This window comes from Haliaeetus albicilla, chromosome 24 (assembly GCF_947461875.1).
Source record: "Haliaeetus albicilla chromosome 24, bHalAlb1.1, whole genome shotgun sequence".
NCBI classification, from domain to species: Eukaryota; Metazoa; Chordata; class Aves; order Accipitriformes; family Accipitridae; genus Haliaeetus; species Haliaeetus albicilla.
In genome coordinates, this window is record NC_091506.1 from 7,448,900 (window position 1) to 7,474,356 (window position 25,457).

At 45.5% G+C, this 25,457-nt stretch overlaps 1 protein-coding gene across 1 annotated transcript in view; it reads left to right on the forward strand.

Annotated features, from left to right (window-relative positions):
- Nucleotides 1–25,457, forward strand: part of LRIG1 (leucine rich repeats and immunoglobulin like domains 1) — a 95,777-nt gene that overhangs the window by 18,398 nt on the left and 51,922 nt on the right. The window contains 2 exon segments of the mRNA XM_069811900.1: nt 19,287–19,358; nt 24,260–24,334. Coding sequence (XP_069668001.1) covers nt 19,287–19,358; nt 24,260–24,334 — 147 coding nt within the window.

The window sequence follows — 25,457 nt, forward strand, 5'->3', positions numbered from 1 at the left end:
ATTGGGCAAGCAAAATCCCAGCCTGGAAAAAGCTACAAAATGGGGTGGTATATGATTTAATGAATATAATGGCTACTGATAGTAGTATACTTTTCCTGGTATTTGGCAGAAATTGGATATCTTGGCTCTTGCCTCTTCATTAGCCAGGTTTCTTCATCCCGAGCTCATTACCAAGTCGCTGGGACGTGTTTTTTAAGAGCTCCCGTCTGCTTGGAAGGGGAGGCTGGTCCCTGCCAGCCTCCTGCAGAGCCCGAGACCTGCCGTGGGCGAGTGCCAGTGGTGGCATGTCCCCACGGGATGCTCAGGAACGGACCGGCGGTCGTGTGCGGTGGTTTGTCAATCGCCTCGATTATGTCTTTCCGCTCTGCAGCTCCCTCCAGGAATGTGCAGTATTTGGTGTGGGGGCTTGCGTCCGCTGTGCAGCTGGGGACTTTTCCATCAGGAATGTTGGGAGTATTTAAGATGATCTTGCAAATATTTTTAATTTTTTTTTTTAAATTGGCCCTGGGCCAATTTTTGCTTGTCTCTGATGCATAAAGTGGGTTTGAAAAAATGTTGTTGTTTCTCCCTCTCCCCCCATTTAAACATTTCAGGAATGTCAAGTCTTGTCAGCCTTGGCTTTGCTGGGAAAAAAAAAAAAATCCCTTGAGGAGCTTGGGGATGTGTTTTTTATGTGATCTCAAAACCCTGAGGGAAGGTATGGGGGGGAGGGAAAGAGCAGGTCTTTAACAAAAGCTTCCTTTATCCCAAATTTTAATGAGGCATTGCCATTAAATAGCAGCAACCACACAAAAATTCAACCAACTTGACTTGGTTTTCCGATGTTCGGCCCCTCGGTTTATCTAATGCTCTCGCTTTGCTGGTTCCCTGCTATGGCCCTTCCAGTGTTTTCCGAGACAGATAAACTCCAAATTTGTAGCATAAACCTGTTCGGAAGTGTAGACAGATTGAGAAGACTTTTCATCAAGATTTTTCTGCTGCAGTTACTCATAATCGCCAGTAATCTGTGTGGAAACAGGCACATGAAGTCTGGTTTCCTGAGGATTTCTGTCTCCAGGGCTGACTAACATTTTAATTGACTTCTGCAGAGTGTTCCTGTTATCTCTGCATTGTTTTTCAGTATTGCCCTCCTTCCCCACCTTGGCTGTCCATGGTGTATTTTGGGAGTGTGTCAGGCTGCCTCCTTACTGTAGCAATGGGCCCAGGGGATGCCGAGCCAGGGGCAAAGGCTTCGTGTTGGACCCCGGCCACTCTCCCTCCCCTGCCTGCCCCCGGTTCTGCAGCCCAGCAGGAGCTCACTTACCCTTCCCAGACCTCTGGTCTCATCCCAGTGTTAGACTATTTGGGATGAGGACATGTGTCTGCAGCCTTGTCTTTCTTGGGAGCAAGGCTACAAACAAGATTTCCCCCCGTTCCTCATTTTCTGCAGGATAAACGGAGATTCAGTGGCTTTAGTGCGTTTATCCCTGAGCAGTGGGAGGGATGCTCGGGGTTTCGCAGAGCCCCTCTCCTGTTTTCTGGACTGTTTTTTGTGGAAGGCTGCAGGGGACACCTGCCCCCCAGCTTTCCTCTCGCCTCTCCCGGTGCAATGGGGCTGGTGTACCCTGTCACCACCACCAGCTACCCCCATGGATGCTTTTTGGGGGGCTGTTGGAGGCGGTGGGAAGCGTGCCGAGCTCTCTGAGCTGGCAGTTACACCTCAACCCCATGCTTGCTGCCCGGCTGGACTTTGGAGCCAAGCTCATGGGTGGCGGGGTGGGGAAACCCTGAAGAAGAAGGAGGAAATATTTGTTTAATTCCTGACGTAGTGTAAGGTTCAGAGTGAGCAGATTGTGAAACGGGTGCAGAGCGGGGAATTGCTTTGCCTGTGGTTTGCAGATAAAGTGCAGAACAGGCAGCCGATGCGGGGCTCAGGCTGCAGTGGTTGGGGGGGGGTGGAAGGCAATGAGGTTTATTTGTTTGTGCAGTTTGTTTTTAATTTAAATAACCTTTATAATCCCCCTCCCTCTGAACAGTGATTCCTTCTTTATAAAGGCCTCCCCTTATTATTTGGCCTGAAATACAGGCTGTGCTCCAGCTTTTACGATCGGGATTAATTTTTTTAATGGGCACAGGCAGGGGGTGGGCAGGCAGGGGGGAGCAGGCAGTGCGAGCCCCCGCCCCGTGTTTGCGTTTCCTCTGCTGTCGGGGGGGGGGGGGTTTCGGCTTCTCTCCGTGCATACCCCGGCCCTGGGGCCAGCTGCCTGCTGCCCGTGTGGCTTTGCTGCTATAAATGAGGCAGCAATGTGTTCCCAGCTGGAGCGGGGCTGGATAATTGCTCTGGGCAGGTTTATGGTGGGGAGGTGCGAAGCGCCCGCTGTCTGTCTGCCCCCCATGGAAGTGGGTCTGCAGATGGGCTGGGAAGCAAGTGGCCAGGAGGGCAGTGTGGGAGAAGGGATGTTTCCTTGCGGTGGGGAAAAGGGGAGCTGGTTTGGGTGAAAGAAGCGGCATTAGCCATCCCTGGAAGGATGCAGGTTGTGAGGTGTGGGGCTCTGGTGCCCTTGCCCACACTGGGAGCACTCAGTGGGTGCTTGGAGAAGCACACTGGGATGCCAAGGTGCACCTCTGAAGTTTCAGACTCTGCACTTTACTTACTAAGGAGTGAAAGAAAAAAAAAAGTGACAAAGGAGCCATTTGCAGACTTCTCATAAATATCACAGGGGTTTCACAGCAAAGTGCAGAGACCGCTGAAGCTGGTTGGGCATACCAGAAACTTTATGAAATAGTTGGATTTGATCAACGCTTAATCGCTCACAGGCTGCTTGGCTCAGTCTCGCTCGCCCTCTCCCCTGTCCCGGAGGAGGCAGGGGGGTGCGGGAGCTGGACTCGTGCCCCTGCTGCTGACTGCGTGTGTCTGCCAGGTGGGTTGATGGCGCGTGAGGACGTCTGTCCAAGGTAAAATTTAGCAGCCATTGAGCGTACTCTTGCCATAACAAGAGAGCAGCCAGGCTGCAACAGGTTGCTGATGCCCCTTTAGGTGCGGGACAGTAAATGAAATGCTTTCTGCTCTCCTCCATGGAGGTGTGCAAAGCTTTTGCCAGCAGCCTTGCAGAGCTTTTTCCAAGTGGCTCATTCATGTGCTGTTTAATAGGCAAGGGTGCCTTGTGGTAAGGTTTTATTTGATGCTGTGTCCCATCCATTGCTGTTGCACATATCAGCTGCAGGCAGCCACCACCTTACCTGCTGCTCCGTTGGCCAAATTTACCTGTCAGAGCCCCATGGGGTGAGTGTAGGACAGCTGCAGGTGAATGGCAGAACAGTGGATTCACTGAGGACGGTGCCCTTACCTTTATGGTCAATTAAAATTATTTTAGGTGTATGCTTTACTAAAACCTCTTGCTAATGGCTTCCCTGCTCCTGGCTGTCCAGGCTGATGGTGTTTCCTAGAGACCTTTTCTCCTTGGGTTTAGAGGAGCTCTGTCTCTGCAGGCACACACATGCACACGTTTTTCTTCACCCAAGTCGTTCCCAGCCCAGTTTCACTGCTCTTGCATTACCTTGTGGGCCAGCATCCAATTTTGAGCATGGGAGAGATTCTTCGTGCTGAAAACCAGTTTGCTTTTTCCCTAGCAGAACTAAGCAGAAAACTTCACATATGGGTAGGAGTTTCCGATTAATTTCATAAAGTTATTAGTAAACAGGTATGGAACATTTTCAGCAGCAGCAACGTTTTTAAAAAGTTTGCTTACAAGCAGTTTATTGATTTAGCAAATAGTTGGATAACATAAGCCTGGAGGTGTATGATAGTTAATATGTAACCATTAAATAGACTTATTTGGGCACTTTTTATGTGTTGGCATAGCAATTAAAGCTTATAAACCTGTGGAGAGTGTTTTTATGTGGAGTAAAATGAGAACCTTTATCCCAGAGAAGGTGTTCATGGAAAAGGTACAGTTTATGTAATTGTATTCACGTGACTTGACGTAAGCGTGGGGCTGCAGGGAAAAAAAAAAAAGCTACTAGAGCTAATTCCCGAGGCCGATTGCAGTATTGCTGTGTATTGGCTTCCCTCCCAGTGGCCAGTTTGGTATATTGAAATCAGTGTCATTCCGTGGGGGGCATTTTATTGTGGGCCTACTGAACAGAGGGTTATGTCCTTGCTCTAGACAAATTATTTTTTGGCTCTTGCCCTGTATGTGGTGGTGGTGGGGGGTGTGGTGTGTGTCTTGGAGCAACTTTGGTGGTGGTATCAAATTTGCTGGGAAAAAAAAAAAAAAACCCAAACCATAAAATGGTTTCCTGCTGGCTAACCTGATCAAGCAGTAAACATGTCCCATAGTTCTTGAGAAGGTCTGTCCTGGTTAAAGCAATTACATAGGAACCCAAGCTTTGTGGGAATGTGGAAAAGCCTTGGGTTTTTTTCCTTACCTTTTTCTTTCCCGTATGGCGTATTTCTGTTTGGGGGATTCAGTAGATGGAGTATATATATAAGCTGTAGCTCCTCCTTTTTGGCTAAAAAAAGGATGGAGGGCAGCCTGGCTCAGTTTGTGTAACTGTGATTGCAGAGCTCCACGCAAATATTGACACCAGATTTCTTGCCAGATGTGCCATTCCTGAGATGCCTTGGGAGTAAAAGATTCTTCTCTGGTGCTCGTTGTTGTATGAAGCAGCCCCTCCTGGGGTGGTGGAGGTGGTGAGTAAAGGGGGAGAAGCTCAGTGAGTGTTAGTGATGGAGCTGAGAAACATGATGCTAAAGGGGGTTTCACCCAGAAATACTATGGTATCGCATTATGAGGTATCTAACAAATGGATGGATAGTCTGACAGATGGCAGAGAGGGATGGGACACCTTGGTATGTCTGCACTGCTGATCTGGCACAGGTCCGATTGCAGAGGATGCATGCATCTGCTCTGCTCTTTGCACCACAGGATAGCCGTTACTTTTTCCACATCTTTAAAAAACAAAATAAAAACCAACTGCCATCCACAGAAAGGGAAAATTGTAAAATTCTGTTTTCCATCAGCAGTTGGCTGCCTGGGCTTTGCACCATGGCAAGGGTGTTTTGCTGAGCATGTGTGAGATAACCTGCTTTCTCTGCTGCAGTTCTAGAGAATACACTGGAGGATTGTTAACATCAGCCAGATACCTCTGTAGTATGGCTTTGTAGCGTAGTCTGGACAAAAGGTTAAATCAGGCAGTCGTTTCTGCAGTGTTATTTCCTATACAACACTCTGGAGAAAGTTCAGTATCACTTAGTTAACTTTTGCAGAGCCATTTCCTGTAGGTTTTGTTAGAGAAAAGCTAGATTATGTGTTTCCAGTTGCAGTAGAGTTATTTTCCCCTATAAAATGCACTACAATTTATTTTTACACAATTTTCATTGGTTTGCAAGAGGCTTTTGGGGGGGGAGCCTGTGTATTTGGATGATTTGGAAAGTTTTTTATTTCATACCTCGCTTGCTGTGACAAATTGAGGAAAATGTGTTTTTTAATGTGGCGTTGCTGTAGTCGAGCCAGGCTTGAAATACAGAGTCTACATTAGTGCGTGCTACCACGCTGCCATGAGTCGGTGGCCTGTCTAGCCCAGGGTCCTGCTTCTGACAATGCCTGGTTTTAGGAAGGACTGAAGAAAACTGTGCAGCTAACAGCCAAGTTGTGACCTGCCCAGAGGAGAAAAAGTATTTCCTCTTCGTGGCTTCACAGATGTGGTAGTGAGTTGCATGGGTGTTTCTTCTGTGGTTTTTCAACCACATGATGTGCTGTTACCCTCCAGTCTGAGGAGACTTGTCCTCTTTCATCTCTCCCGTGACCCTGTTTGTGGGGTGCCTTGGGTTCTGCATCATGGTTCATCTCAGGACTTCTTCATCTTTTGCACACGAAGTGCTGCACTTCTTTTCCATTGCCATCTGTGCTTAGAGCAGCAATGCTTTCTACGAGCCCTAAGGATTCTCTGATTACTATAAAATGGTGACATTTCTTCTCCTTATTCTCTTCATAGTGATTAATTTATCTGCTCTCAAAAGGGCATGGTTTGAGTTCTCCAAATGGTGAGTACACCTGTGGCCCTCCCCATGCAATAACAAAGCTTGGGAGCACCTTCTGCATTCATGTTTTTCAAATAATTGCTTTTTGGAGTGTCAGGTGTTGGTGCGAAGCCAAGGTGCCTTTTGCCCCATGAGAGGTGCAATGTGAGTAGTGAATGGTGAGCTCCTTGGCATGGCTACCTGGGGTTGCAAGGACCACTCGGAAGAGCAAAAGGGTATTTCTGTTCTTGGCCTAAGTGTAGTGTTAGCTTTTTTTATTTTCATCGCAGCCAGGTGGCCACCCACGTGGAGTTTTGTTATAGGACTTCTTTTATTTATTTATTTTTCAGAGGCCATCAGGCAGTTTTAAGATGGCATCTACTTTGGGTTATGCCCGAGTGACATGAGCTCAAAGCAAGAGGGAAGGATCTGTCTGCTTTTTACGTCTCCCTACAGAATTTGTTGTTCGATGCAGCCTTCGTTCAGATGAAAGGGTTCCCTGTGCTTGAAGCTGGGACTGGAGCCTCCACTGGCATATGCGCACCTTCTGGTGGGCAGAAACTAAGATAGTTACAAGAAAAAAAAACTGATCTCAAATGCCAAGTGGAGCAGTATGATTCCAATAATAATAGTTAAAAGAAGATGAAGTGAGCTTATCCAAATACCTTCTGAATCCAGAAGTTTTGCAAAAGATTGGGTCCTTAATTGCTTCCTGTAGCAAAAGAATAGGGAAATGTTCCCCTTCCCATCCCTCTACAGCAAGGAAAGGATAAAAATCTATAGAAGAGAAAGTTTGTTCCTGGATTCAACCTTAATAACATATACCTTCCCTTTGAATTAGCGGTGATGCTTTTAGTTGAGAAATTGCAGAAATCCAAGGGAGTTCATTGAATAATAAATCAAGGCATCCATCCAGCGAAGTACATCATGGCCCTTTGAAGTAGGTGGAAAAAATACCTTCCTGATCCAAAGGCGAAACGTGTGCTCAGCGCTGGTGCCTCACTGATGCTAATGCAGGGTTTGAGCTTAGCTCAAGTGCCCCAACAAGGAGTGTGGAGAGCAGGAGTGAGTGTGCGCCCAGTAACTGGCCCATTAACTGGCTTCACATTTGTTCTGCCCAGAGTCCCGTTTGCCCAGGACTCCTAAAAGGTTAAGAGATCCAAAGAACAAAAAGCTGCAGTCCCTGGAGAAAGGGGCTGTCTTTTAACCTTGGGAAGTCCTGAGATACTGGACTTGGGAACAGCAAGCTCATTTGAAGAACTTTCTAAAATTTTATTGGCCATAACTTTTCCTCTTTTTGAGTCTTTCTGCAGTTTGAGTTGCGCTAATAAAGAAGTCTGGCTTTGTAAGTGGAAGGAGTTGAAAAATAGCACCAATAAAAACTGTAAAGCTCTCAAACATTTTTAAAATAGTGCTTCTGTAAAAGATGTGGCATTATATGCTGGGGTGGAGAGTAATAAAGATTTTTTACTAGCGCTCTTCACAACTTGGTCATAAGCTGTACAGCTGTCCCAAACTCTCCTGATAAAGCCTTTCTACCTGTATACATCACTATAGATGTATTGCCTCATGCATATCTAGATGTATACATGTTTATGCATTTGTAGCTGCATATGTGTCTGTAAATTCACATAGTGAAACAGTCACGTATATGTGCAAGTTATTTAAGCAAGAATATATGCTTATTTGTGATGTTCTGCTGTATATAAGGAATGCGAAGACTGGTATGTAATGGAAAGCAGCAATAGGTTTAACCATCTCCTCGACTTCTTCGTGGCATTCTAATTACGGTGATCACTTACATGTAGAATCAATGTAAGAAAAGTGTCTACCATGTCAAACAGTATCTGACCCGCTGGCTTTCTCCTGCTGGCAAGAGGTACACTGTGGACCACCGTTTGGAAACTCCTGCATCACACCATTGCCTCTGTGATTTGCTGCTTCAGCCTCTTGCTAGCCAAAGGTGGTAATACAGCTGTCTGCCATCAAGTGCTATAGTTTGTGATAAGGTGAGGGCAGAGGAAGCCATCTCTGCTGTTCTCTGCACATGGCCTGAAAAAGAAGTTTATTGAGGAAAATAGCTTTGCTTAGGACCTAAAATATGGAGTAAATTAACTTGAAAGTCTCTTCTGGCTTTTCATTGTCAACTGAAAGGTAGTTTCACGGTAGATTTATTTGCCTTGTTTTGCAGCAAATGCATTATATATAGCTTGGCTTTTATTTCTCTTGATCTAGGTGGAAATGGCTTCTTTTAAATGCAGCCTTTCCATCTTGAAGGTCAATTAAAACAGGTTGGAGGTCAGATAAAATAAAAGGGACAGAACATTTGCTTCTTGGTGTATCTATTTCTGTAATGTTATCAGTGCATGTGGTTTTATTTCTAGCATTTTGTTCCAGGGCTTCCTCTAAGACTGAACAAATTGAATCAGTTGGATGCAGTACAGCTTCCAATTTGGGGTTAGAAATCCATTAAATTGCTTGGTGCTTTATTGGCAATAGAAAAGTGCTTGGAATGAAAGTGCATTATGATTGGACATTGATTACTCGAAAGGATAGCGGGTGAATGCCTGTGTAAACCACACACCTCCAGCCAGGATGGCCAGCTTAGGGGTTTATTTTAGCTTAAAATGTGCATGTTTTGCCCTTAAAATCCAGTTCTTTATTGCAAAGACGAACTATTTTTAAACTGAAAACGGAGAGCTGTCTGCCACATGTTTTTCACACCTCTTGGGGATTAGAGCTGGCCCTGTATCATGCAGTGCTGCCAACCATTGACCGCCCCATAGGTAACTAGTCCTTTAGCTGATGCTTTGAGGTTATATACACCATTCCTTTCCACGGACAAGATCTTTGGATTTGGTCAACCTCTCAGTTTCAGCCCATGGCATTGGAAAGTGCGGGGAATGTCCTTGCTTGGATGGATTTTTAAACCGAGTAAGTTTATGGTGGGCATAGCAAGGAATCCAGTGTTGTAATTCCACTCGGACTGCTGCTAGGATCAGATGGGGATTTATTTCCACTGTAGAAGAGCTGTCTGGGTGTTTGTGAGACTGGAGTTATTGCCACCAAGTGGGAAGAGGGGAGCGGAGCTGAGAGGGATGACCATGACCGCTGCCTCTGTCCTGGCAGGTACAGCTGAGTTGGCTGCTTTGGCCCTGGTCAGTTAGTTTGTTGAACTTTGCAGCACATCTAATGAGACAGAGCTTCAAGTCAACATATCTGCTGAGATTTTTCTTAGATGACGGCCCAGCAGATGTGTGGGGTGGCTGATGAGGAGCAGCCACTGATGAAATAGCAGTGTAGTGTGGCCAACCTGGGCTGGTGGAGAATGGGAGAACAGTGGTTCTTTCTGGGAAATGCCTCTTTGCTTTTACACTGTTCTGCTGAACGGAGGCAGGAGGTGATGCAGCCCCGTTCTGTGGTGTTAAAAAGCAGTGTCAAGTGCAGGAGAGGCAAGAGCAAGCTGGTTAAGCCCCCGTGCCCCAGCTGCAGGAGAAATCTGCACGCTGTTTTTCTAAGACTTTTTTTTGTTTTCCCCAACTCTTTGCCTGACTAGTTTTAACCAGCGCACAAATATTCCTTTGTGCAGCTTCCAAGTGAGCGTGTTTTTTTGCGGGGGGGAGATCAGTCCTTCCTGATTAACTATTAATAAGAATCAACCTTAGGGAGAGAATGAAGCACCGAGCAAACACGGCGGGAGCGGGTTGCCTGCCCTCTCCCCACCATTAATGATTGACCGGGCTCTGCTCCGGCACGGCCACTGGACCGGGCACAGCCGAGCCCTGCTTGCCACAGATTTCGCAAAGGGGCGATGCCAGATGTGTGCCGAAACTTCAGCATCAGGGTTCGGCGTTCTCCCTTCCTATGCGTATGCAAACGCGGCGCTGCTGGTTAGTGGCACTGTGGGAGCTGTGCCTGGTGATTTATTTACTGAATTAGTATTTCTGGTAAACTGTGGTGTTGGAGTGGTTGAAAAATGTCTTCTCGCCTAGTTAAGCACTCTGAGCTTACCAGAAATGCTTGTGGACATGATTGAAACCACTTGCATCCCCAAAGAGAGCAGAGCATATTACAATCTGTGTTTTAGGAGAAAATGTATCTAAAATATGGGTTATTGGATATTATTGAATGATTGTTGACCTTGGATGTTTTCTTGCATTGTGGAAACTTCTGAGCAGTGTTTGGGGAGTTTCTAAATTATCTCTCTTTTCCATCTGCACTCGACCTGTAACCCACAGCTGGATTTTGCAAAGTCATGTGGTGGGAGGGTTAGGCTGCCAGCAGTTGAACATACTGCTGTGGGTCTTTCCAAGCATCTGAAAAAGACAAAGGTTTAACATGGTTTATCTGCTGTGAGTACTTGTGAAAAATTGCACAACTTGAAGATAAAAGTATTTGCTTTGCAGAAGTAGCAATTTTTGAAACTGTAAATAGCACTTAATGCTGTTTCATCAATGTAGCTCTTGTTATCGGTTAATGGAGGCTTAGCAGTTGTTCTAAGGTAGACAAGTATAGTAAATTATATAGTTGTTAATCCTCAATAAATTGGTTTAGTATGTTGAATACACAGTGGGGAACCTTAATTGAAAATGTTAGTAAAGAAGTCATGGCCTTTATTGATTTACTGAAGAAACACAGTGGCGATGGAAGCAGGAGCAATTTGTTTCATGAGTATTTTGTTTATGAGCTAGGCCTCCAGCCCTCGCTTCAGCAGTGTAAGACACAGTGTGCTTTGCCTTGTGGAGGCAAAATCGCTGAGAAAGAAGTTTGCCATCAAATTAGAAAAAGGTGAGTTTGCTCTTACGTGGTGGAGCAAACAACTTGCAGGGTTTTGGTTTTAGGATATGTCTTTCTCATGACAGTAGGTAGCACTTTAATTAAAACAATAAACTCAGAACAAACCCCATAGGTGTCTGGGCAGATGAAGGGTGGAGTTTTATTTGTGGGTTTAAAAAAACCCTTCCACATCCTGCTTTTCCTTCCAACTACTTACCTGTCACAGGTGGCAAACCAGGATTGCTTTATGTTAAATTAAATCCAGTTATTTTTATTTAGATGTCCGTGCCCCCTTTGAAATGTGTTTTTTTTTGCTTTAAGGCAATCCTTGCAGCTGATGGTTCAGTGCATTTTGGAGAGGATCAGTCTCCTTCAGGCAGTGCAGCTTAATAGAAGCAGCAAATAAAGTGAAAACTTGCTGCAATTAAATACCTCCTGCTCTAACCCTTGCAGCATCCCCTGTTCCCTGCGTACAATACTGCCTTTGACTGGGCTGTCTTATTAGGAGCAGAGGAACATGCAATCCTAATGGGAGGGTTTGTAGCCTCAGTAACTGTGGGCTATGTGGCTGCTGCTAGTATTTTTTTTTTTTTTTTTTTTTTCAGAAGCAGAGAAAGCGTTGTTGGATACCTTGTCATTCATACTTGCTTTGGGTCCCTACTGGCTGCTGGGAAGGTCTGTACAGGCCCCCAGGAGAGGGAAAGGCTGTATCAGCCACGAGCGTTGGTGGGGCACACTGTAGAAACACGGGCTCACAGTCCTCCCTCTGCTACTGAGGCCATTGGATGGCTTTAAAATGAGTTCACGTCTTGAAATCTCGCTTTACGTTTTTTGGAGCATGGAGCAGTTGAAATGCTGAGAAAACTCCTGTTGAGTGGACCAGGATCAAGCCCTGGTGAAATGAGTATCATGTCTCTCCTGATGCTGCAGAGGTGTAGCAAGAGGTCCCTAAGCACCCGAGTTTCCCAAGTGCTTTGCATGTATATTGTGGTGTACTTGCATATGTGTGTGATTGTGTAGATTAAGCTAAACCTAATCTTTCTTTCTTAAAAAAAAAAAAAAAAAAAAAAACAAAACATTTGGGGTTTTTGGAGAAGATGGTCCTCCAAGCAAAAAAAAAAAAAAAAAGGCAGAAAAGAACTCCATTTTAGTTTTGCTAAGGTTATTAAAATAGGAGGAAATGGGATCCTAGGTTTTGTCAAAACACACTTGTGTAAAGCGAACAGCGCCTAAAATAACCTGACACTACCCTTTTTGAAGAGACCAATAAGCCTGTAAGAGTTCCTTGTTGTAGGAGATGTAGAAGCCCCGGCAGCAGCATAGCGTTACCCAACACTCCTGCATAGGACTTCTCTGCCCTTCCTCGGCCACCGAGAGCGTGGTTGCTCTCCTGTGCTGCACGTTGGAGTCAGGGAGCTGACAACGATAGAGATATTCACGTTTGGAGCCTGGTGCGAGCAGACCGGCTCTGGTGGTTTCCTTACCAGGCTTGTACACGCAGGTTTCCTTGCGTGCCAGATGTGCGGTCTCTGCGCGCTTGTGAGCAGAAGAGTGGCAGAGCAGGAGGAAGGGCCAGGGCTGAAAATCCATCCCTGAAAGTTACTTGAAGATAAGAAGATAATTCTCTAATTCCTTGAACCATATCAACCACATGCTAAATTAAATTGTAGTCCGGCACAATGCTTCTCAGTGATGTGGTTTTAATTAGTATTCTTTGCATTAATGACTGCATGCATCTGCTGGAATCAGTGTGGTATTGATTCTTTGGTGATCATGCTACAGGAATTTCCTTTAGACAGTATTGTTGGTCATGACTGAGAGTGATTCATGGTGCAGTTTTCTTGGTGTCTGGATGACCTCTCAAAGTTTGTCTTCGCTGTCAAATTAGCTCATATTATGGCTTGAGGGTTGCCCTTAAGTTGACTCCCTCCTGCACATAAAGCCCCTTATATGAGCAGGCTATTAACCCAAGCTAATATGATGCTGCTGCTGCTAATTTGAGCTAGGGCATAAGTAAAGCCTGAGTGAGCACATTCGTTTAGCTGCTAACAGGACCTCTCAGTGATGGGGCACAGCTTCACCCACGTGGGTGCTGCTTGTCCTTCCCGTGTCCTGAAGAGTCCCCTTCTTCTCTCCAAAGCTCTTACAGCACCAAGCTGGGACATTCATCTCTCTGGCGCCCTGCGTTTTGTTGCTCTTACCTCATTTTTGGACGTAACTCATGCTGATGCTTGGTGTGGGACATTTCTGTGCCCCAGCAGCGTCCCTTCTCTTGTAGGCTCGGTGCTTTGCAGCTTTTACGCTGTAAAAGAAATCACGAGGGCCTCGGCTTATCACAGCCGTGGGTGCCCCAAAAATGTGAGCATCCCGGAGGTTGCACAGCCCAGGCCAAGTATTGCTCACCACTGTGGGAGCTCACGCTTGAGGCTGGCTGAACCGCGAGATGTAGCGTGGGTGCAGAGCCCTTCAGTGCATCCTTCACCAAAGATCTATTTCTGTTCTTCGTCCTTCCTGACCATAGGCCTGTTAGGCTGGGTTTGGGAGCAGTGGAATAGAAGTGAGGGTGATGAGGGAGCCAAGAGGTATAAGAATCTGTGGTTTTCTGTCAGTTTAGCGGGCGGATTCAAAGGAAACCCAGGAATGGCTGTGGTGGGTTGGGTGAATGATTTCCCCAAGTCCAGGCTTCAGCTTCTGGCGGTGCTTCAGCCACTGCAAAGGAATCTGCAAGAAATCCTCCGGAAGGTAATTAAGGACTGCATGCCTAGTACGTGAAAGCTCCTTCTGACTCTCATCACTGTGGTGGTTCATGCAACTCCATTTAGTGGCCATTTGTTTTAGGGGGAAACTGAAAAAAATCCCATTTAAGGGAAGGTGTTGCTGTGCAGTGCAGCTATGGGTAGCTAGCACTAGCTGCAGTAGCTGTTTGGCTGCTCTTGCCTCATGGGAATAGACTTTGGACTTGTGCACAAGAAAGAAAAATGGACTAAAGCTGCTTTTTTCTATCCTTACAGTCCATACAGCCACCTGAATCCTTGCAGTTTCTTTCATCGCTTTTGTGCTTCACTGTTAAGCCTCACATGTCCCTGCATATGAGGACTCTGCCATGTCTCTGGGAGCTCACAAACTTGTTTTAAAAGAGAAATTTGAGTGTGCTTTCTTCCCTGCACAGCTGTATACTTTTAGCATGGGCAATGTGTTCCCTCTCTTGTTCCCCGGGCCCCCATCCCCAAGCTAATTCAGCTGCAGCCATGCTTTTCATACCCAATCAAGTGTGCATGGGGCCTCCATTCCAGTGCTGTAAAGCCATCTACAAACATGTGGGAAGAGGATGGTGCCTATTCAGTAAGCTGTGGACTAGGCAGCTATCTTTCGACAGATTAGCCAGAGGAATTTCTATTGCAGGGCTCGATTGTTCTGGGCCCTTGGCTCCCTTTTGTGCAGGAGCGATGAAAAGTTGTGTTATGACAATGGTTGACAAAGTGTTTAATGAAAGCCACAGTCGGCAGTGGCAGAACTTCGAGCCATCCTCCTTTTCTCCAATGCCTGTCATCAAAAGGTGCAGAAACGCTTTTGACATAATCTTCTGCACTGACAGATAAATGGTTTTGACGTAAGGGTCGGAAGCCTTCACCTCACTGAACAGAATTTAGCCATCATCATGGTGAGCAGAAACTAGGAGGCACGTATGTCTCTAGTCCTTTGTCTGGCAAGCCAGCCGGGCACCTCTGTTTTCAAAAGAGAGGTGGATTTTCTCTGCACTGGTCAAGTTCCCAAAGCAGAGTCAAAACTTCTACATGAACTCCCAGTCTGCCCCACACCTTGCCCAAGGAGGCAGGATTGGCATCTCAGGATTCAAAGAGATGACTGATCCCTCCTTGCTGGCAGGCAGGACTCTTTATGTGATAGCATTATTACTTTCAGGAGGTGGTTTCAGGGCAGGCTTATGTACCTGGTTATTTAACAAGGCTTTCCTTTCAGTCTCTGCAATGTTCAGTGATCCACAGTGCCATTTTCACAATGCTAACTAAAGGCAAACACTGCTTTCTTATTTAAAGAATGGAATGGTTGAACAGACAGAACAGGGACCTTCCCATACTGATTTAACAGGCTTTCAGTTCCAGATTGTGGACATCTTAGTAACAGGAGGGGAAAAACCCTACATTGTCAGATTAGCCAACACAAGGAAGACTTGAAGTATGTAATGGATAAATACTGTGTAGAGCACTTCTCATGCCAGTAAGTCAAACTTTAAAAAACCCCCACAAACTTCAGATCAGCTTCTATTCAACAGGGAAAAACAATCTGAACGTTAGGGGCCACTTAGGTTGGTGGCTCTGCTCTGTCTTCTCTGCCATCTGTAGAAGCTTCCGACCTTTGTAGGATGCTTCCCTGAACTTACAGCCCCAGAGAAGCAGGCAGGATTCTGGGCAGTCTGTTTCTGTGTGGGCATGCCCACACTTTGGCTCGGCTAACCCCATGTGTGCAGGTGCCAGAAACGGGGTGACTGCACCCCAAAGACATGCTCTCCTGGGACTGGCATAGAACACTGTAGATGATGCTTTACAAGCTGCTGCTTAGAAGAGATGCCCAGCACATGAGAGAACTCAGATGGTTTAGGGGAGTGCTGATTTGGGAAAGGACAGGGTTTTGGCTTTGGGTTTTGGGCGCTCTTTTTTTTTGTGAAGAAGACATTTTAGAATACTGATGGCAGAAATATTTGCTCAGTGAGCCATTGCACTACTGCATGGCATCAAACCAAGGGGCCCCTCAAGAAGGAACATGTTCTGTGCTATGGGAGAGCAGAAACGTGACAGTTTTCAGCGATGGGATAGCTGTGCCCCTAAGCTTGGCATCTCCAACCAGCCTGTGTTGCTGGTCTGCTCAGTTTGGAGAGGCTGGGCTGATGGGGACATTACAGCCCCTGCAGCGCTTCATGCACTACCGTACATCTGGGACCCATGCTTAGTGGTGGGGGAGCAGTCATATGCACCCATGACCTCAAGTTTTGAGTTCCCTTTATTTGCATTACTGGAGCCCAACCAAAATTGAGGCCTCATTTCATCAGCATCGGGCAAACCAAGACAATACCTACCTCAATTTTATTTACAGTCTAAATAGACGAGACAGACAAAGGGTGGCTGTGGAAACAAAAGCTCTGCAGAGGTGATGTGACATGACCCGGTCACTCAGCAGGAGATGAAGAGAGCCAGGAATAGACAGAGGTTTCCTGACTCCCAGTCCCAATGATCTATCTGTTGGAGCACGTTAATTCTTTCCCCCGTTTGAATGCTGTGACTGGCATGCCAAATACTGTCTAGCGAGGGGATCTGAGTTCTGGGAAACATATCTTTTGACTGCTAATGCTTCAGGCTACAAATTCATGGGCATTTTAATGTAAGTTAAAATACAGCTAGTTTCAGAAATTGAGTAAACTCTTTATTTTGTTTTATCTGTTAATTTCAAGTTTCCTGTTTATTTTGCACTGACTCTGTATTTCTAGCTTTCATCCCCCCCCCGATTTTTGAACAGTGTATTGTATGTTTGGTGAGGATAGTTGGCAGTTGGAGTGGGTAGTATGGGGAGAACTGAAGACTTGGGCATACAAGAAAGTGGAGTTCGCTTGTATTTCTGCAGCAACCATTGGAAAGTCTTTCTGTTGCTGGAGTAGGCAAAATACAGCTGTGCTATCTGAAGAGCCAGCTACTTGTGCAACGACTTTGATGTTCAAACTTCTTGAATGGCAGCAATGATAATCAGAAAGTCGCTTTGGATTATGTTAAGCTGTGGCCATGAAATCCTTTAATTTACAAAGACCTTTGGTTTTTTCACTTGTGAACTTCTGAGGTTCATGTCAGCATCACTCAGTGATTGAGCACTGGCTAAGACAGGGATCTGGTCCTTTTGACAAGTGTAGAGATGATAATTTTGGTGCTGGTAATTTTCAGTGCTTGATTCATAAAATAGCTGCTTAGCCTATTGCAGAGGAATGTTTTGAGGATAAATAGATTACCTGAAGAAATCCAAAGATTTTTAGCAATAGAAGGCATGGAAATACATGAAGACACTTGGATTCATGCATCGTCATGACTGTGATTGTATTTCCCCCTTACAGTTTGTCACTAGTGTTTCTGTGTCAGCTTTATCTTTATTGTGTTGAGCCTATAGGACATCACCTGTTGTATTTTTCTCTTCTTGCCTGTACATCAGGCAGGAACAAGCTCCAACCTGATCTTGCTGTGTGGTTTGGGGGAAAAAAAAAAAGTAATGTAATCTGTGGGCAAATTGCACTTTAATTCGTAATTGTGCTATGAATATGGACTTGGCTTTCAAACGCACTCTGAGTTTAAACTGCAGTTTGACTTTTATTTAGATAAATGCCTTTGAGTTCATAGTGAAATGGATATCTGCTGTAGGCTGGTATTGATTTAAAGGTCTCTTGAGTGTTTTAAAAGACAGTAGGGACTTACAGGACAGCATATTTTAAAACTAGATGCTTGGTTAGGTTTTACACTCCTGTGTAGCTTCAGGTCTAGATTCTGTTAAAAGCCAGCCTGTGTTGTTGATTTGTAGAGCCTTCTTTCACAGCAGGTATTGGCAAAAACCTGAACATTTCAGGCAAGATGCAAGGAGCCGTCTTCAGAGCTCTGAAATGATGGGGAACAGCATGTGCATGAGAACTATGAAATGGTTCCCGTGTGCAGGGGAACGCTTTGAGGACTTCCCATAAATGCATTATAGGAGGGCAGGTGATCAATAACTGCTTTTTAGCTTGAAAGAGGTGTGTTTTGCTTCCTGCTAACCATGCAAAGTTGGTAAGCTTTGTAGTCTTTCAAGTCTTGGTATTTGTAAGATTGCTGTGGACCTAGATTTCTCTTTGCATTACCACGAAGTGCAGTGTGTTGACACGAGTGATTCAAACAGGAGGTCTCCATCTATGCTCTTCTGCCAGCTGCCCTTTTTTTGTGTCCCTCGGCTCTTGGGTCACGTAGCATGGATAAAAGTTCAGTAGGTGCCTCAGTGACTTAGGTCCTGTTTACCAGTTTGGGCTCCAGACCTGCCCGGGTTCTGTGGGCGCAGCTTTAAAACAAAGAAAATACACAAAACAGGAAAGATTGGCGAGTTTTCCAGTCAGACTGGCTTAGTGGTTTGAATAAGCAGCTGAATGTTTGAGGGCTTATCTAGAATCAGGCCATGAATCTTTTGGGTTATGTTCAGAGGTGCGGTAAGAGGGTGTAATCTCCCTTGCAGAGGAGACAAGAGGGTTGAATTTTACCCAGGATAATATCCCAGAGCAGGGTGTGGAGCAGAGTAAAATTAAAGTAGGTCCCCCTCACAATTTCCTTGCAGCTTATTATTGTGGTTGCTTTTCTGCTACCACCCATCAATTTGCCTCCTCCCTCTTTAGATTACACACTCAGGGGAACATGCCAACACTGCATACATCATGTTAATCAGGCCATTTGTTAATTTCTGCATCATTAGTCACTTGGTCTTAATTGATCTGTGCTCACCTGCTAAGTCCCTAGCTGCAGGTTTGACCTGTCATGTGTGGTGTGCTGATAGGGTGCATCTTGGAGGGGAGGTTTTGCTGTTGCACCGTACGATGCTACAGCAGAGCATGGCAAAGCTCTTGCTTGTGGTTTTCAGAGTCGGTACTTTATTTGCATTATTTTGGCTGTTTGCTGTCCTTAGCAGTCGCAGTGCATTCCTTCCAGGAGGAGCACATTGAGCTCTGGCTGTATCTCCAAACAGGGATGTCCTGCGAGGCAGGTCTGCTCTCCCACCAGGCTGTTTTCAGATAATAAAGCACAACCTATTTGCCATCCATCAATGAAGTGCTATAATATGATCTAGATTTGGACTGTTGGGTAGTTGGAAAGCATTGGTTGGGGTTGTTGAGGACCAAAGTGTGTGCTACTACATGACTGGCTGAAAGCTGTAATTGCTGATTTAAAAAAAAAAACATTTAGTGGTATACTAATAATATCATCCTGTTAGAAAACATAGAATGTATTCTATGGTTACACATAGTAAGTGTACATACCTATGTGTGTATATTTTGTATGTAACACACAGTGGTATATAAAAATACTGTGTGAATATAGCTATAAAATATTTAGCAGAAGGTTTGTTGATTGTTTCAGTTCAGACTTTAATTTGTCAGCAAATATCCTATTCATCTGTGATTTAGTTTTGTGGTTGTGAATAACCAATAGAAGAATAATAAATGTAATTGTCTAAAATAAAGACAAATTAAAACCACACTAATGCAAAAGAGGGAAAAGCTTAGAGAGAGCTAGATAACATTTTGATCACAGAACTAAACTCATTCACTCATGTATTCAGCAGAAAAGTGCTGCTCTACTATGTTTAAGTGCTCTTTTTAAAAAAAAAAAAAGAAACAAAACCACACCGCTCTCCCAGTGCAATCGGGAATAATTAAGATGACTGTGTTTTGCTGAGCACAGTAACTGCAGTATGCTGATTCCACTCTCTTTTATTTTAACAGAAACCTGAGCTACAACAAGTTGACGGAGATTGATCCTTCTGCCTTTGCAGGACTGTCAAACCTGCAGGAAGTGTAAGTATTCTTTCAAAGGTTTTAATTGTATTTTGCCAGGGCGGCTTGTGGGCCAGGAGGAAATTGTATATAGTTTCCTAAGACAGTACCTTCCTTTAGATAACTTGAATGAGCAGATCCGACTTGGTGTGGAGGGTTGGTTTTTTTTTTTTTCTCCATATTGTATCTGTGCTGTTTTTTAAACTAATCAATTAGCAGAACACAACATCCCAATTAAAACAGCGTAGCTGTTATTGGAAATCATTGGAGTTTGCCTCCCTCCGTCTTGTGCAATGCTCTGAGGGAACAGTTCAGCTGACACACCTGAACATACACACAAAGCTCCTTGCTGAAAGCATAACCCTGAAGCAAGGCAGAACAGCCTGGATTGTGATACCTGATGCCAACCTAACCCAAATCTCCCAGGAAACAAAGGTGTAGTGTAGTGGATAACAAAGCACTTAACTGTGTCTCCTCCTCTCTCAGACATTTGTGCTCCTTTTGGAACCAGAACAAATTCTGTTTGAAGTCTGCTAGGAGAGGCTGAAACAGCAGAGCTGTCTTCTGCTTTAGTGGGAGAAGAGAAGGAGCTGGCAAAGGTCTGAGTGGCTGTGCCAGACCTCCCTTGCTGGTAAAAGAAACCTTGTGTGGGGAATCACAGGATTTCCTAGCTCCTGATCTGTGTAAATGCTCAGCAGTTACACTCGCAGAGGAGCTGTGCTTGTCAGTTCTTCACAGTGATTCCTGGGGCTCTGATTTTGGGTTTTGAAAAACGAAAGTGACTAAAATTGCAAGCGGTGGGTTGAGGTAATGAGCTTGTGTTTGAATGTTGAATCGCTGGCATACTTGAGGTTTGGGCTGTGTTTGAAGAGCTACTGATGCCTCATGGGAAACTGAAAAAACATTTCCTTTCAGAAACAATACGGTGCTCTGTGTATATCATGCATTTTCTCTTGTCCTCTGTTTTCATTAAGTGTTGGCTCTGGGGCTTGTGGAGGGGCCAGATCCTGTGATTCTTAAATAGGCAAAAGGGTTTACTACAGTGGGAGTTCTGCCTGACTGATGCCTGCAGGACTGGACAACGGGAATTAATGCGGCATCTTTCCCCTGGCCTGATTGCCCCTGGCTCTCCTGCTTACACTAATAGTAGGGTCTTGCTAGGGATTGTGATTAAGTGAGGAATATGCATCAGGAGTGACTGCAGTGCTCTGAAATCAGTTCATTATGATCATCCTAGAGAGCAGTCGGGGAGGTGAAAGTGATGCAGGTCAGCAAAACGCTGCCTGTAGGTTCTGTTTTCTCAACTTCTCTTTAAACTATGGAAAGCCTTAAATTGCTCTGTGCTTAAAGAAGAGAATTGCAGCCTTGATCCCATGAGACTTTAGAATTATCCTAACATGATTGTGGCTTAGCAATAGCTTTTATTTGTGGAAGTGCCTGAAGGTATGTGACTTCAGGGAGCACGGGGCTGGGAAATGTGTATGGCTTCTGATTCCTTAGGTAGGGAGCTCCCTTGTGCAAAGAGCTGCATGCATCAAGAGCAGGACAAACCCTGCACTGAACAGTCATCTGCTAAAAAAAGATGTCAGGGTTTGGGGGAGGTAAGTAATGCAGCCTGCAAAGTAATGGTGCAGCTGAGAGCTGCTTGCTATGTCAGAAAGGCAGGGTAAGGGAAAAGGGAGAGAGCAGAGGAGTGAGTAGGAGTGAGAGGGAGCAGTCAGAAATGGGAGACTGGAATGGAGGCAGAGGTCTGGAGCAGAGCCTGGAAGGCAGGCTCTGGAAAGTGTGAAGGAGAAGCTCTATTAAAAGCCCTATCTACCAATATTGGTTGCTTTTGAATAACAGCTAAACCACAGACCACTGAAATAAACTGCATTTCACAAAGAGAACCACATCTGTACTGCCAGAGCATCTCCTTTCTGAGTTTTTTTTTTTTTTAAGCACTTTACAAACATTCATGAAATAAGCATCATGCTGTGGCATGTCTTGAGAGCAAGTCAGTGTTTTGCTCTGCGCGCTGTGCTGGGCAAACCAAGTCACCCTCGGGGAAGAGATTGCCCCAAATAATAGATGCATTGATAAGACCTGAAACCTCCCATGATGCTTCAAACACGGTGCCTGTGGTTCCTGAGCATTACAGATGAGGCTCAAAGCTCTGTGTGTGTGTCTATGTGAATAATTAGTGTGATATATTTTGAAAACCCTTTGTTTTGCCTTGATTTTAAGAAAATGTCTGCAAACCAAAACTTCGTAGCTTATCTTGGATGCTCTGTTTTGCTTTACTGAGATTGTAATAGAGTAATAGCTGTATTTACCCTATACTTTTCCCTGTCCCTAGGTTTAGGCAGTTGTTTGTGGGTTGTTTTTTTCTGTTTGAGAAGCTTTTTTTCCTTAAAAGTTTAAGTCTGTGGGATGAAATCTAGTGGCTCAAAGTGGTATGAAACCCTGTGATCCCACATGCTCTGAAACAAATAGCTTTGTGCTGATGGAGGCTCAGGTGGCAGGGGCTGGAGCAGAACATTACTTTCTTTCAGGACACCTATGCCTTCTCTCATCCCATTTGGTGGCTCCCTCTAATTACAACCCCCGGGGTCTGTCCATTCTTGTACCTGGGTTGAAAGGGTGGGATGGATGGTGCTGCTGTGGGGTGGGCCTTGTGGTCCTTTCTGGGCTTTCCTCAGGTCATAGGGATCATGAGATTCATGAAAGTGATGGTTGCATGGCTCTCAGGTTTTCCAAGCTCATTTGTAACAAAAGTAGTAACTGTGCTAAAATTCCTGCCCAAACAACTCACCTTTTATTTTCTAAAGTGCCTTTCACTGAAAGCTCTGGAGAGCTGTGCTATTTTTGAGCAGGCTCCATTTCAGCTTGACACCAGCCTGGCAACTGGACCGTAAATATTTTATACGGGTGGCCCCCCTCCTCCTCTGCCTTAGCATCCAGAGGCAGCAGGTTTGTGTCGTCAAAGGGGAGGGCTGGGGAGGAGAAAGGAGACTGAAAGTTTAAATTTGTTGAGCCTGGCTGTTCTGGTTTGGGGTTTTTTTTGCTATTTTTGCTGTTTTTGTTGTTCCTTTACATGGGGGAAGGAGAAGATGAGATGGAAATCCCAGGCAAATACTGAGCTTGGTTGTCTCCGCATTGGCAACTGGTGCCTGTGAGCCAAGAGAGAAGATGAGGTGGGAGGACTACTTCTGACCTGACAGGAGGCTGATATATGAAAATCACACTTATGTCGGAGGAGGGTTTGACCAGATGTTAGATGCTTGTCAGTGTTGGAGCTGCTTAACCAGAGCTGACCTAGGATAGCGGAGGGTGGGCCTAATTATCCTCCTTCTCCTGTGCCTTTCCAGAAGATGCTCAGTTGGATGTTAATGAAAACGTGGCACAACTATAAGCATTTTAATGGTCTTTCCAGCTTGCTTTGTACCTTTAAAAGCTCTAGACCTTGCTGTAATATGAGCAACAATGAGCTTTTAGTTGCAAAGTGGTGCTCCTTGCTGAATTGCAATGCATCTGGCTTTTTTCCCCTTACATTTTAAAGTACAGGTATAATGTCAGACGCAGAGACGAGGCTGAGGAAAGCTTTTATCCCAGCAGTGCCTGGAACTCCTCATGAAATCAAATATCTTGCCTGCTCTCGGAGGAGCCAGAAGGAAGTTCTGGGATGGATGTACCGCTGCCCTCTCCCACCTGCCAAAAATAGTTTTAAAGGAAAGAAAAAAAACAAACAAAAAAACCCCCAAACCACAATTTATGATTGCCCCAACTCATGCCCACGGCTTAGCACGTCTCAGCTGTGCCATGCTCCCCTGCCTGCTACAGGATGCTCTGCTGCTTGCACCCAAATTGTGATCTTTTCGAGGTCCCCTTGCAGACCCCCTGCAGAAAGGGGAACAGTTTAAAGGCGAGGTTCTGCCTCAAGCGATGGTGGCCGGGGGTCCTGGGGAGCCGCCGTGTGCTGCCTTGCTCAGCCTGGCAGGGGCTCGGCTTTAATTGCTTCAGCATGTGGCGGCGGCGGGGTGGGGGAGCAGGCAAGATGGGTAAGAAATTAGGTAATTTTCAAGCAGCCAGACAAGTGACTGTTACAGTAATTAATTGACTAATTCACCATACAAACAAGGGCTCTTTAAACCAAGGAAGAGCCAGTCACATGGCAAGGATCTGTTTTCACTCAGAAAAACACTTCAAACATTGGGCCATTGAAGGGGACATTTTTGTACCAGGAGCAGGGCCCTGTCTGTAATTGCCATTAGCCCCGGGGGGCTGCGTGGTGCTCCCCAGCCGGCTGGCTGGAGCAGGTCACCTGCTTTCGGTGGCATTGGTGTGCCCAGTGCCAGTTTTTTGTGAGTCTCTTGCTGTGTTCGGGGATTTCCAGAGCTTGGCCTGGTGTGGAGAGGAGGCCTGAGGCTGCCGTTCCCTACCGCCATGGCACACTGCTGGGTCCCCACACCCTGGCCTGACATGGAGGGGCGAGTGGGGGCTGCCGCTTGGGGAGACGGTTAAATTCACTGTCCTGAGGCAGCGGGAGCCAGCTGCCTCGTGGCCGTGGGTGCAAACAGTTTCCTATCTCAGGCTTGGCTCCATGACTGTGGAAAGTCAGGCCAGTGGAGGGCTGTGGCACAGTGCCTTCCTCAGAGGCACTTGACTTCACTTAAGGAAGTGGGTGGAAGGGGAAAAAAAGCCTTGCTTTTGTAAAGAAGATACTGTGGGACCAGTTATGGTGGCTCTCCTTTTAAAGGGTTGGGAGGTTAAGGTGGGACTGTCAGAGAGACCCAGGTGAACCCCCTGAGATGGAGGCCTCTGCCAAAATGTCGATGTTCCTGCAGAGTCAGGGGCTTTGGATAAAGAAGTACTGTGGCTGTCCCCTGCTCCCGCTTGGTCGTAGGCTGCTTGCTTCAACAATTAATTTCTCTTTCTTGCAGGCGACTGAACAACAACGAGCTGACCGCCATTCCTTCCCTGGGACCCGCTGCTTCCAGTGTCCGCTCCCTCCACCTGTAAGTGACTGCTGCCTCTTTCGGCTTTTGTCTTTGGGCTGTTTGTGAGGTGGGTTTAGCTGCTACCAACGGAGAGTTTCGTGGGTGTCACACCCACTTCTGCTGACTCTTCAGATTTTGTTATCAGGCTTGTTGGCACCTTAACTAAGAAACATCTTCTGGAGTCATGTGATTTGTACGAGGTTGGGCTCAATTAATGTTGTGCTTATGCTCAGTAGTAACTTATGTCAGTAAACTGCACAGGTTAGTTGTGTGCTGAGTAAAAATTTTCTTTTTTTTCTGATCTGCCTTTGGGTTTCAACCATTATGTCATACTTGTGCTATTAAAAGAGTATATAATTTTACCTTTTCTTTATTGTTCTCTATTTTCCCTGGCCTTGTTCTGATCATTTCTTATTTTTTCTTAAAGCTAGAGACTATCCACATCTTAATCTTACAGAGAACTCATTCCAGACCCATTTTTATGGTCTCTTTCAACTTCTTTTTTTTTTTTTTTTTCTCCTTTTTTCTTCTCTTTTGAGAGCATGATTGGTGATTGTAAGGCTAGAGCTGCAGAAGCTTTGAAGTTCCTAACTTTGGTAGTTTAGGTGTGTGCAGAAGACACCTGAGAGCCCTTGTGTACCTGCCACCAATGATCTTGGATTGAGGATGCTACTGAAGGGAATGAATACATTATAAAATTAAACTTCTTAGTACCTTAGGAGTGTGGATTTCTAAAATTATTTGTGCATGTGTCTGCTTGTAATGCACACCAAGAAGGAATTTTGCTGAGGTGTGCATGATACCTCCCAAGTTCCTGGGAAGGGGAAGTAGTTATAGCTGATATGGACTCCAGCAAAGTGCTTGAGCAGTTCAAGCGATGGCTTCCAGTGTGCATGGCCTTGCAGCATACACCCACAAGCAGGTGTCCATATTTGCCATGGATTTGCTTCTTGTAGTGGAAAATGCCCATGTCCATACCACCAGTCGATTGGCCTCTCATGCTCAAAAGGCTCTGACTTACTCTGAGACAACCTTGATCTGTTGACTAAAAGTACATTCCTATTATTTAAATCAAGGACAGAATTGAGTGCGATGAACTGGCACTGTTCCTGCTCTTCCATTAGGCAGTGTTAAAATATGC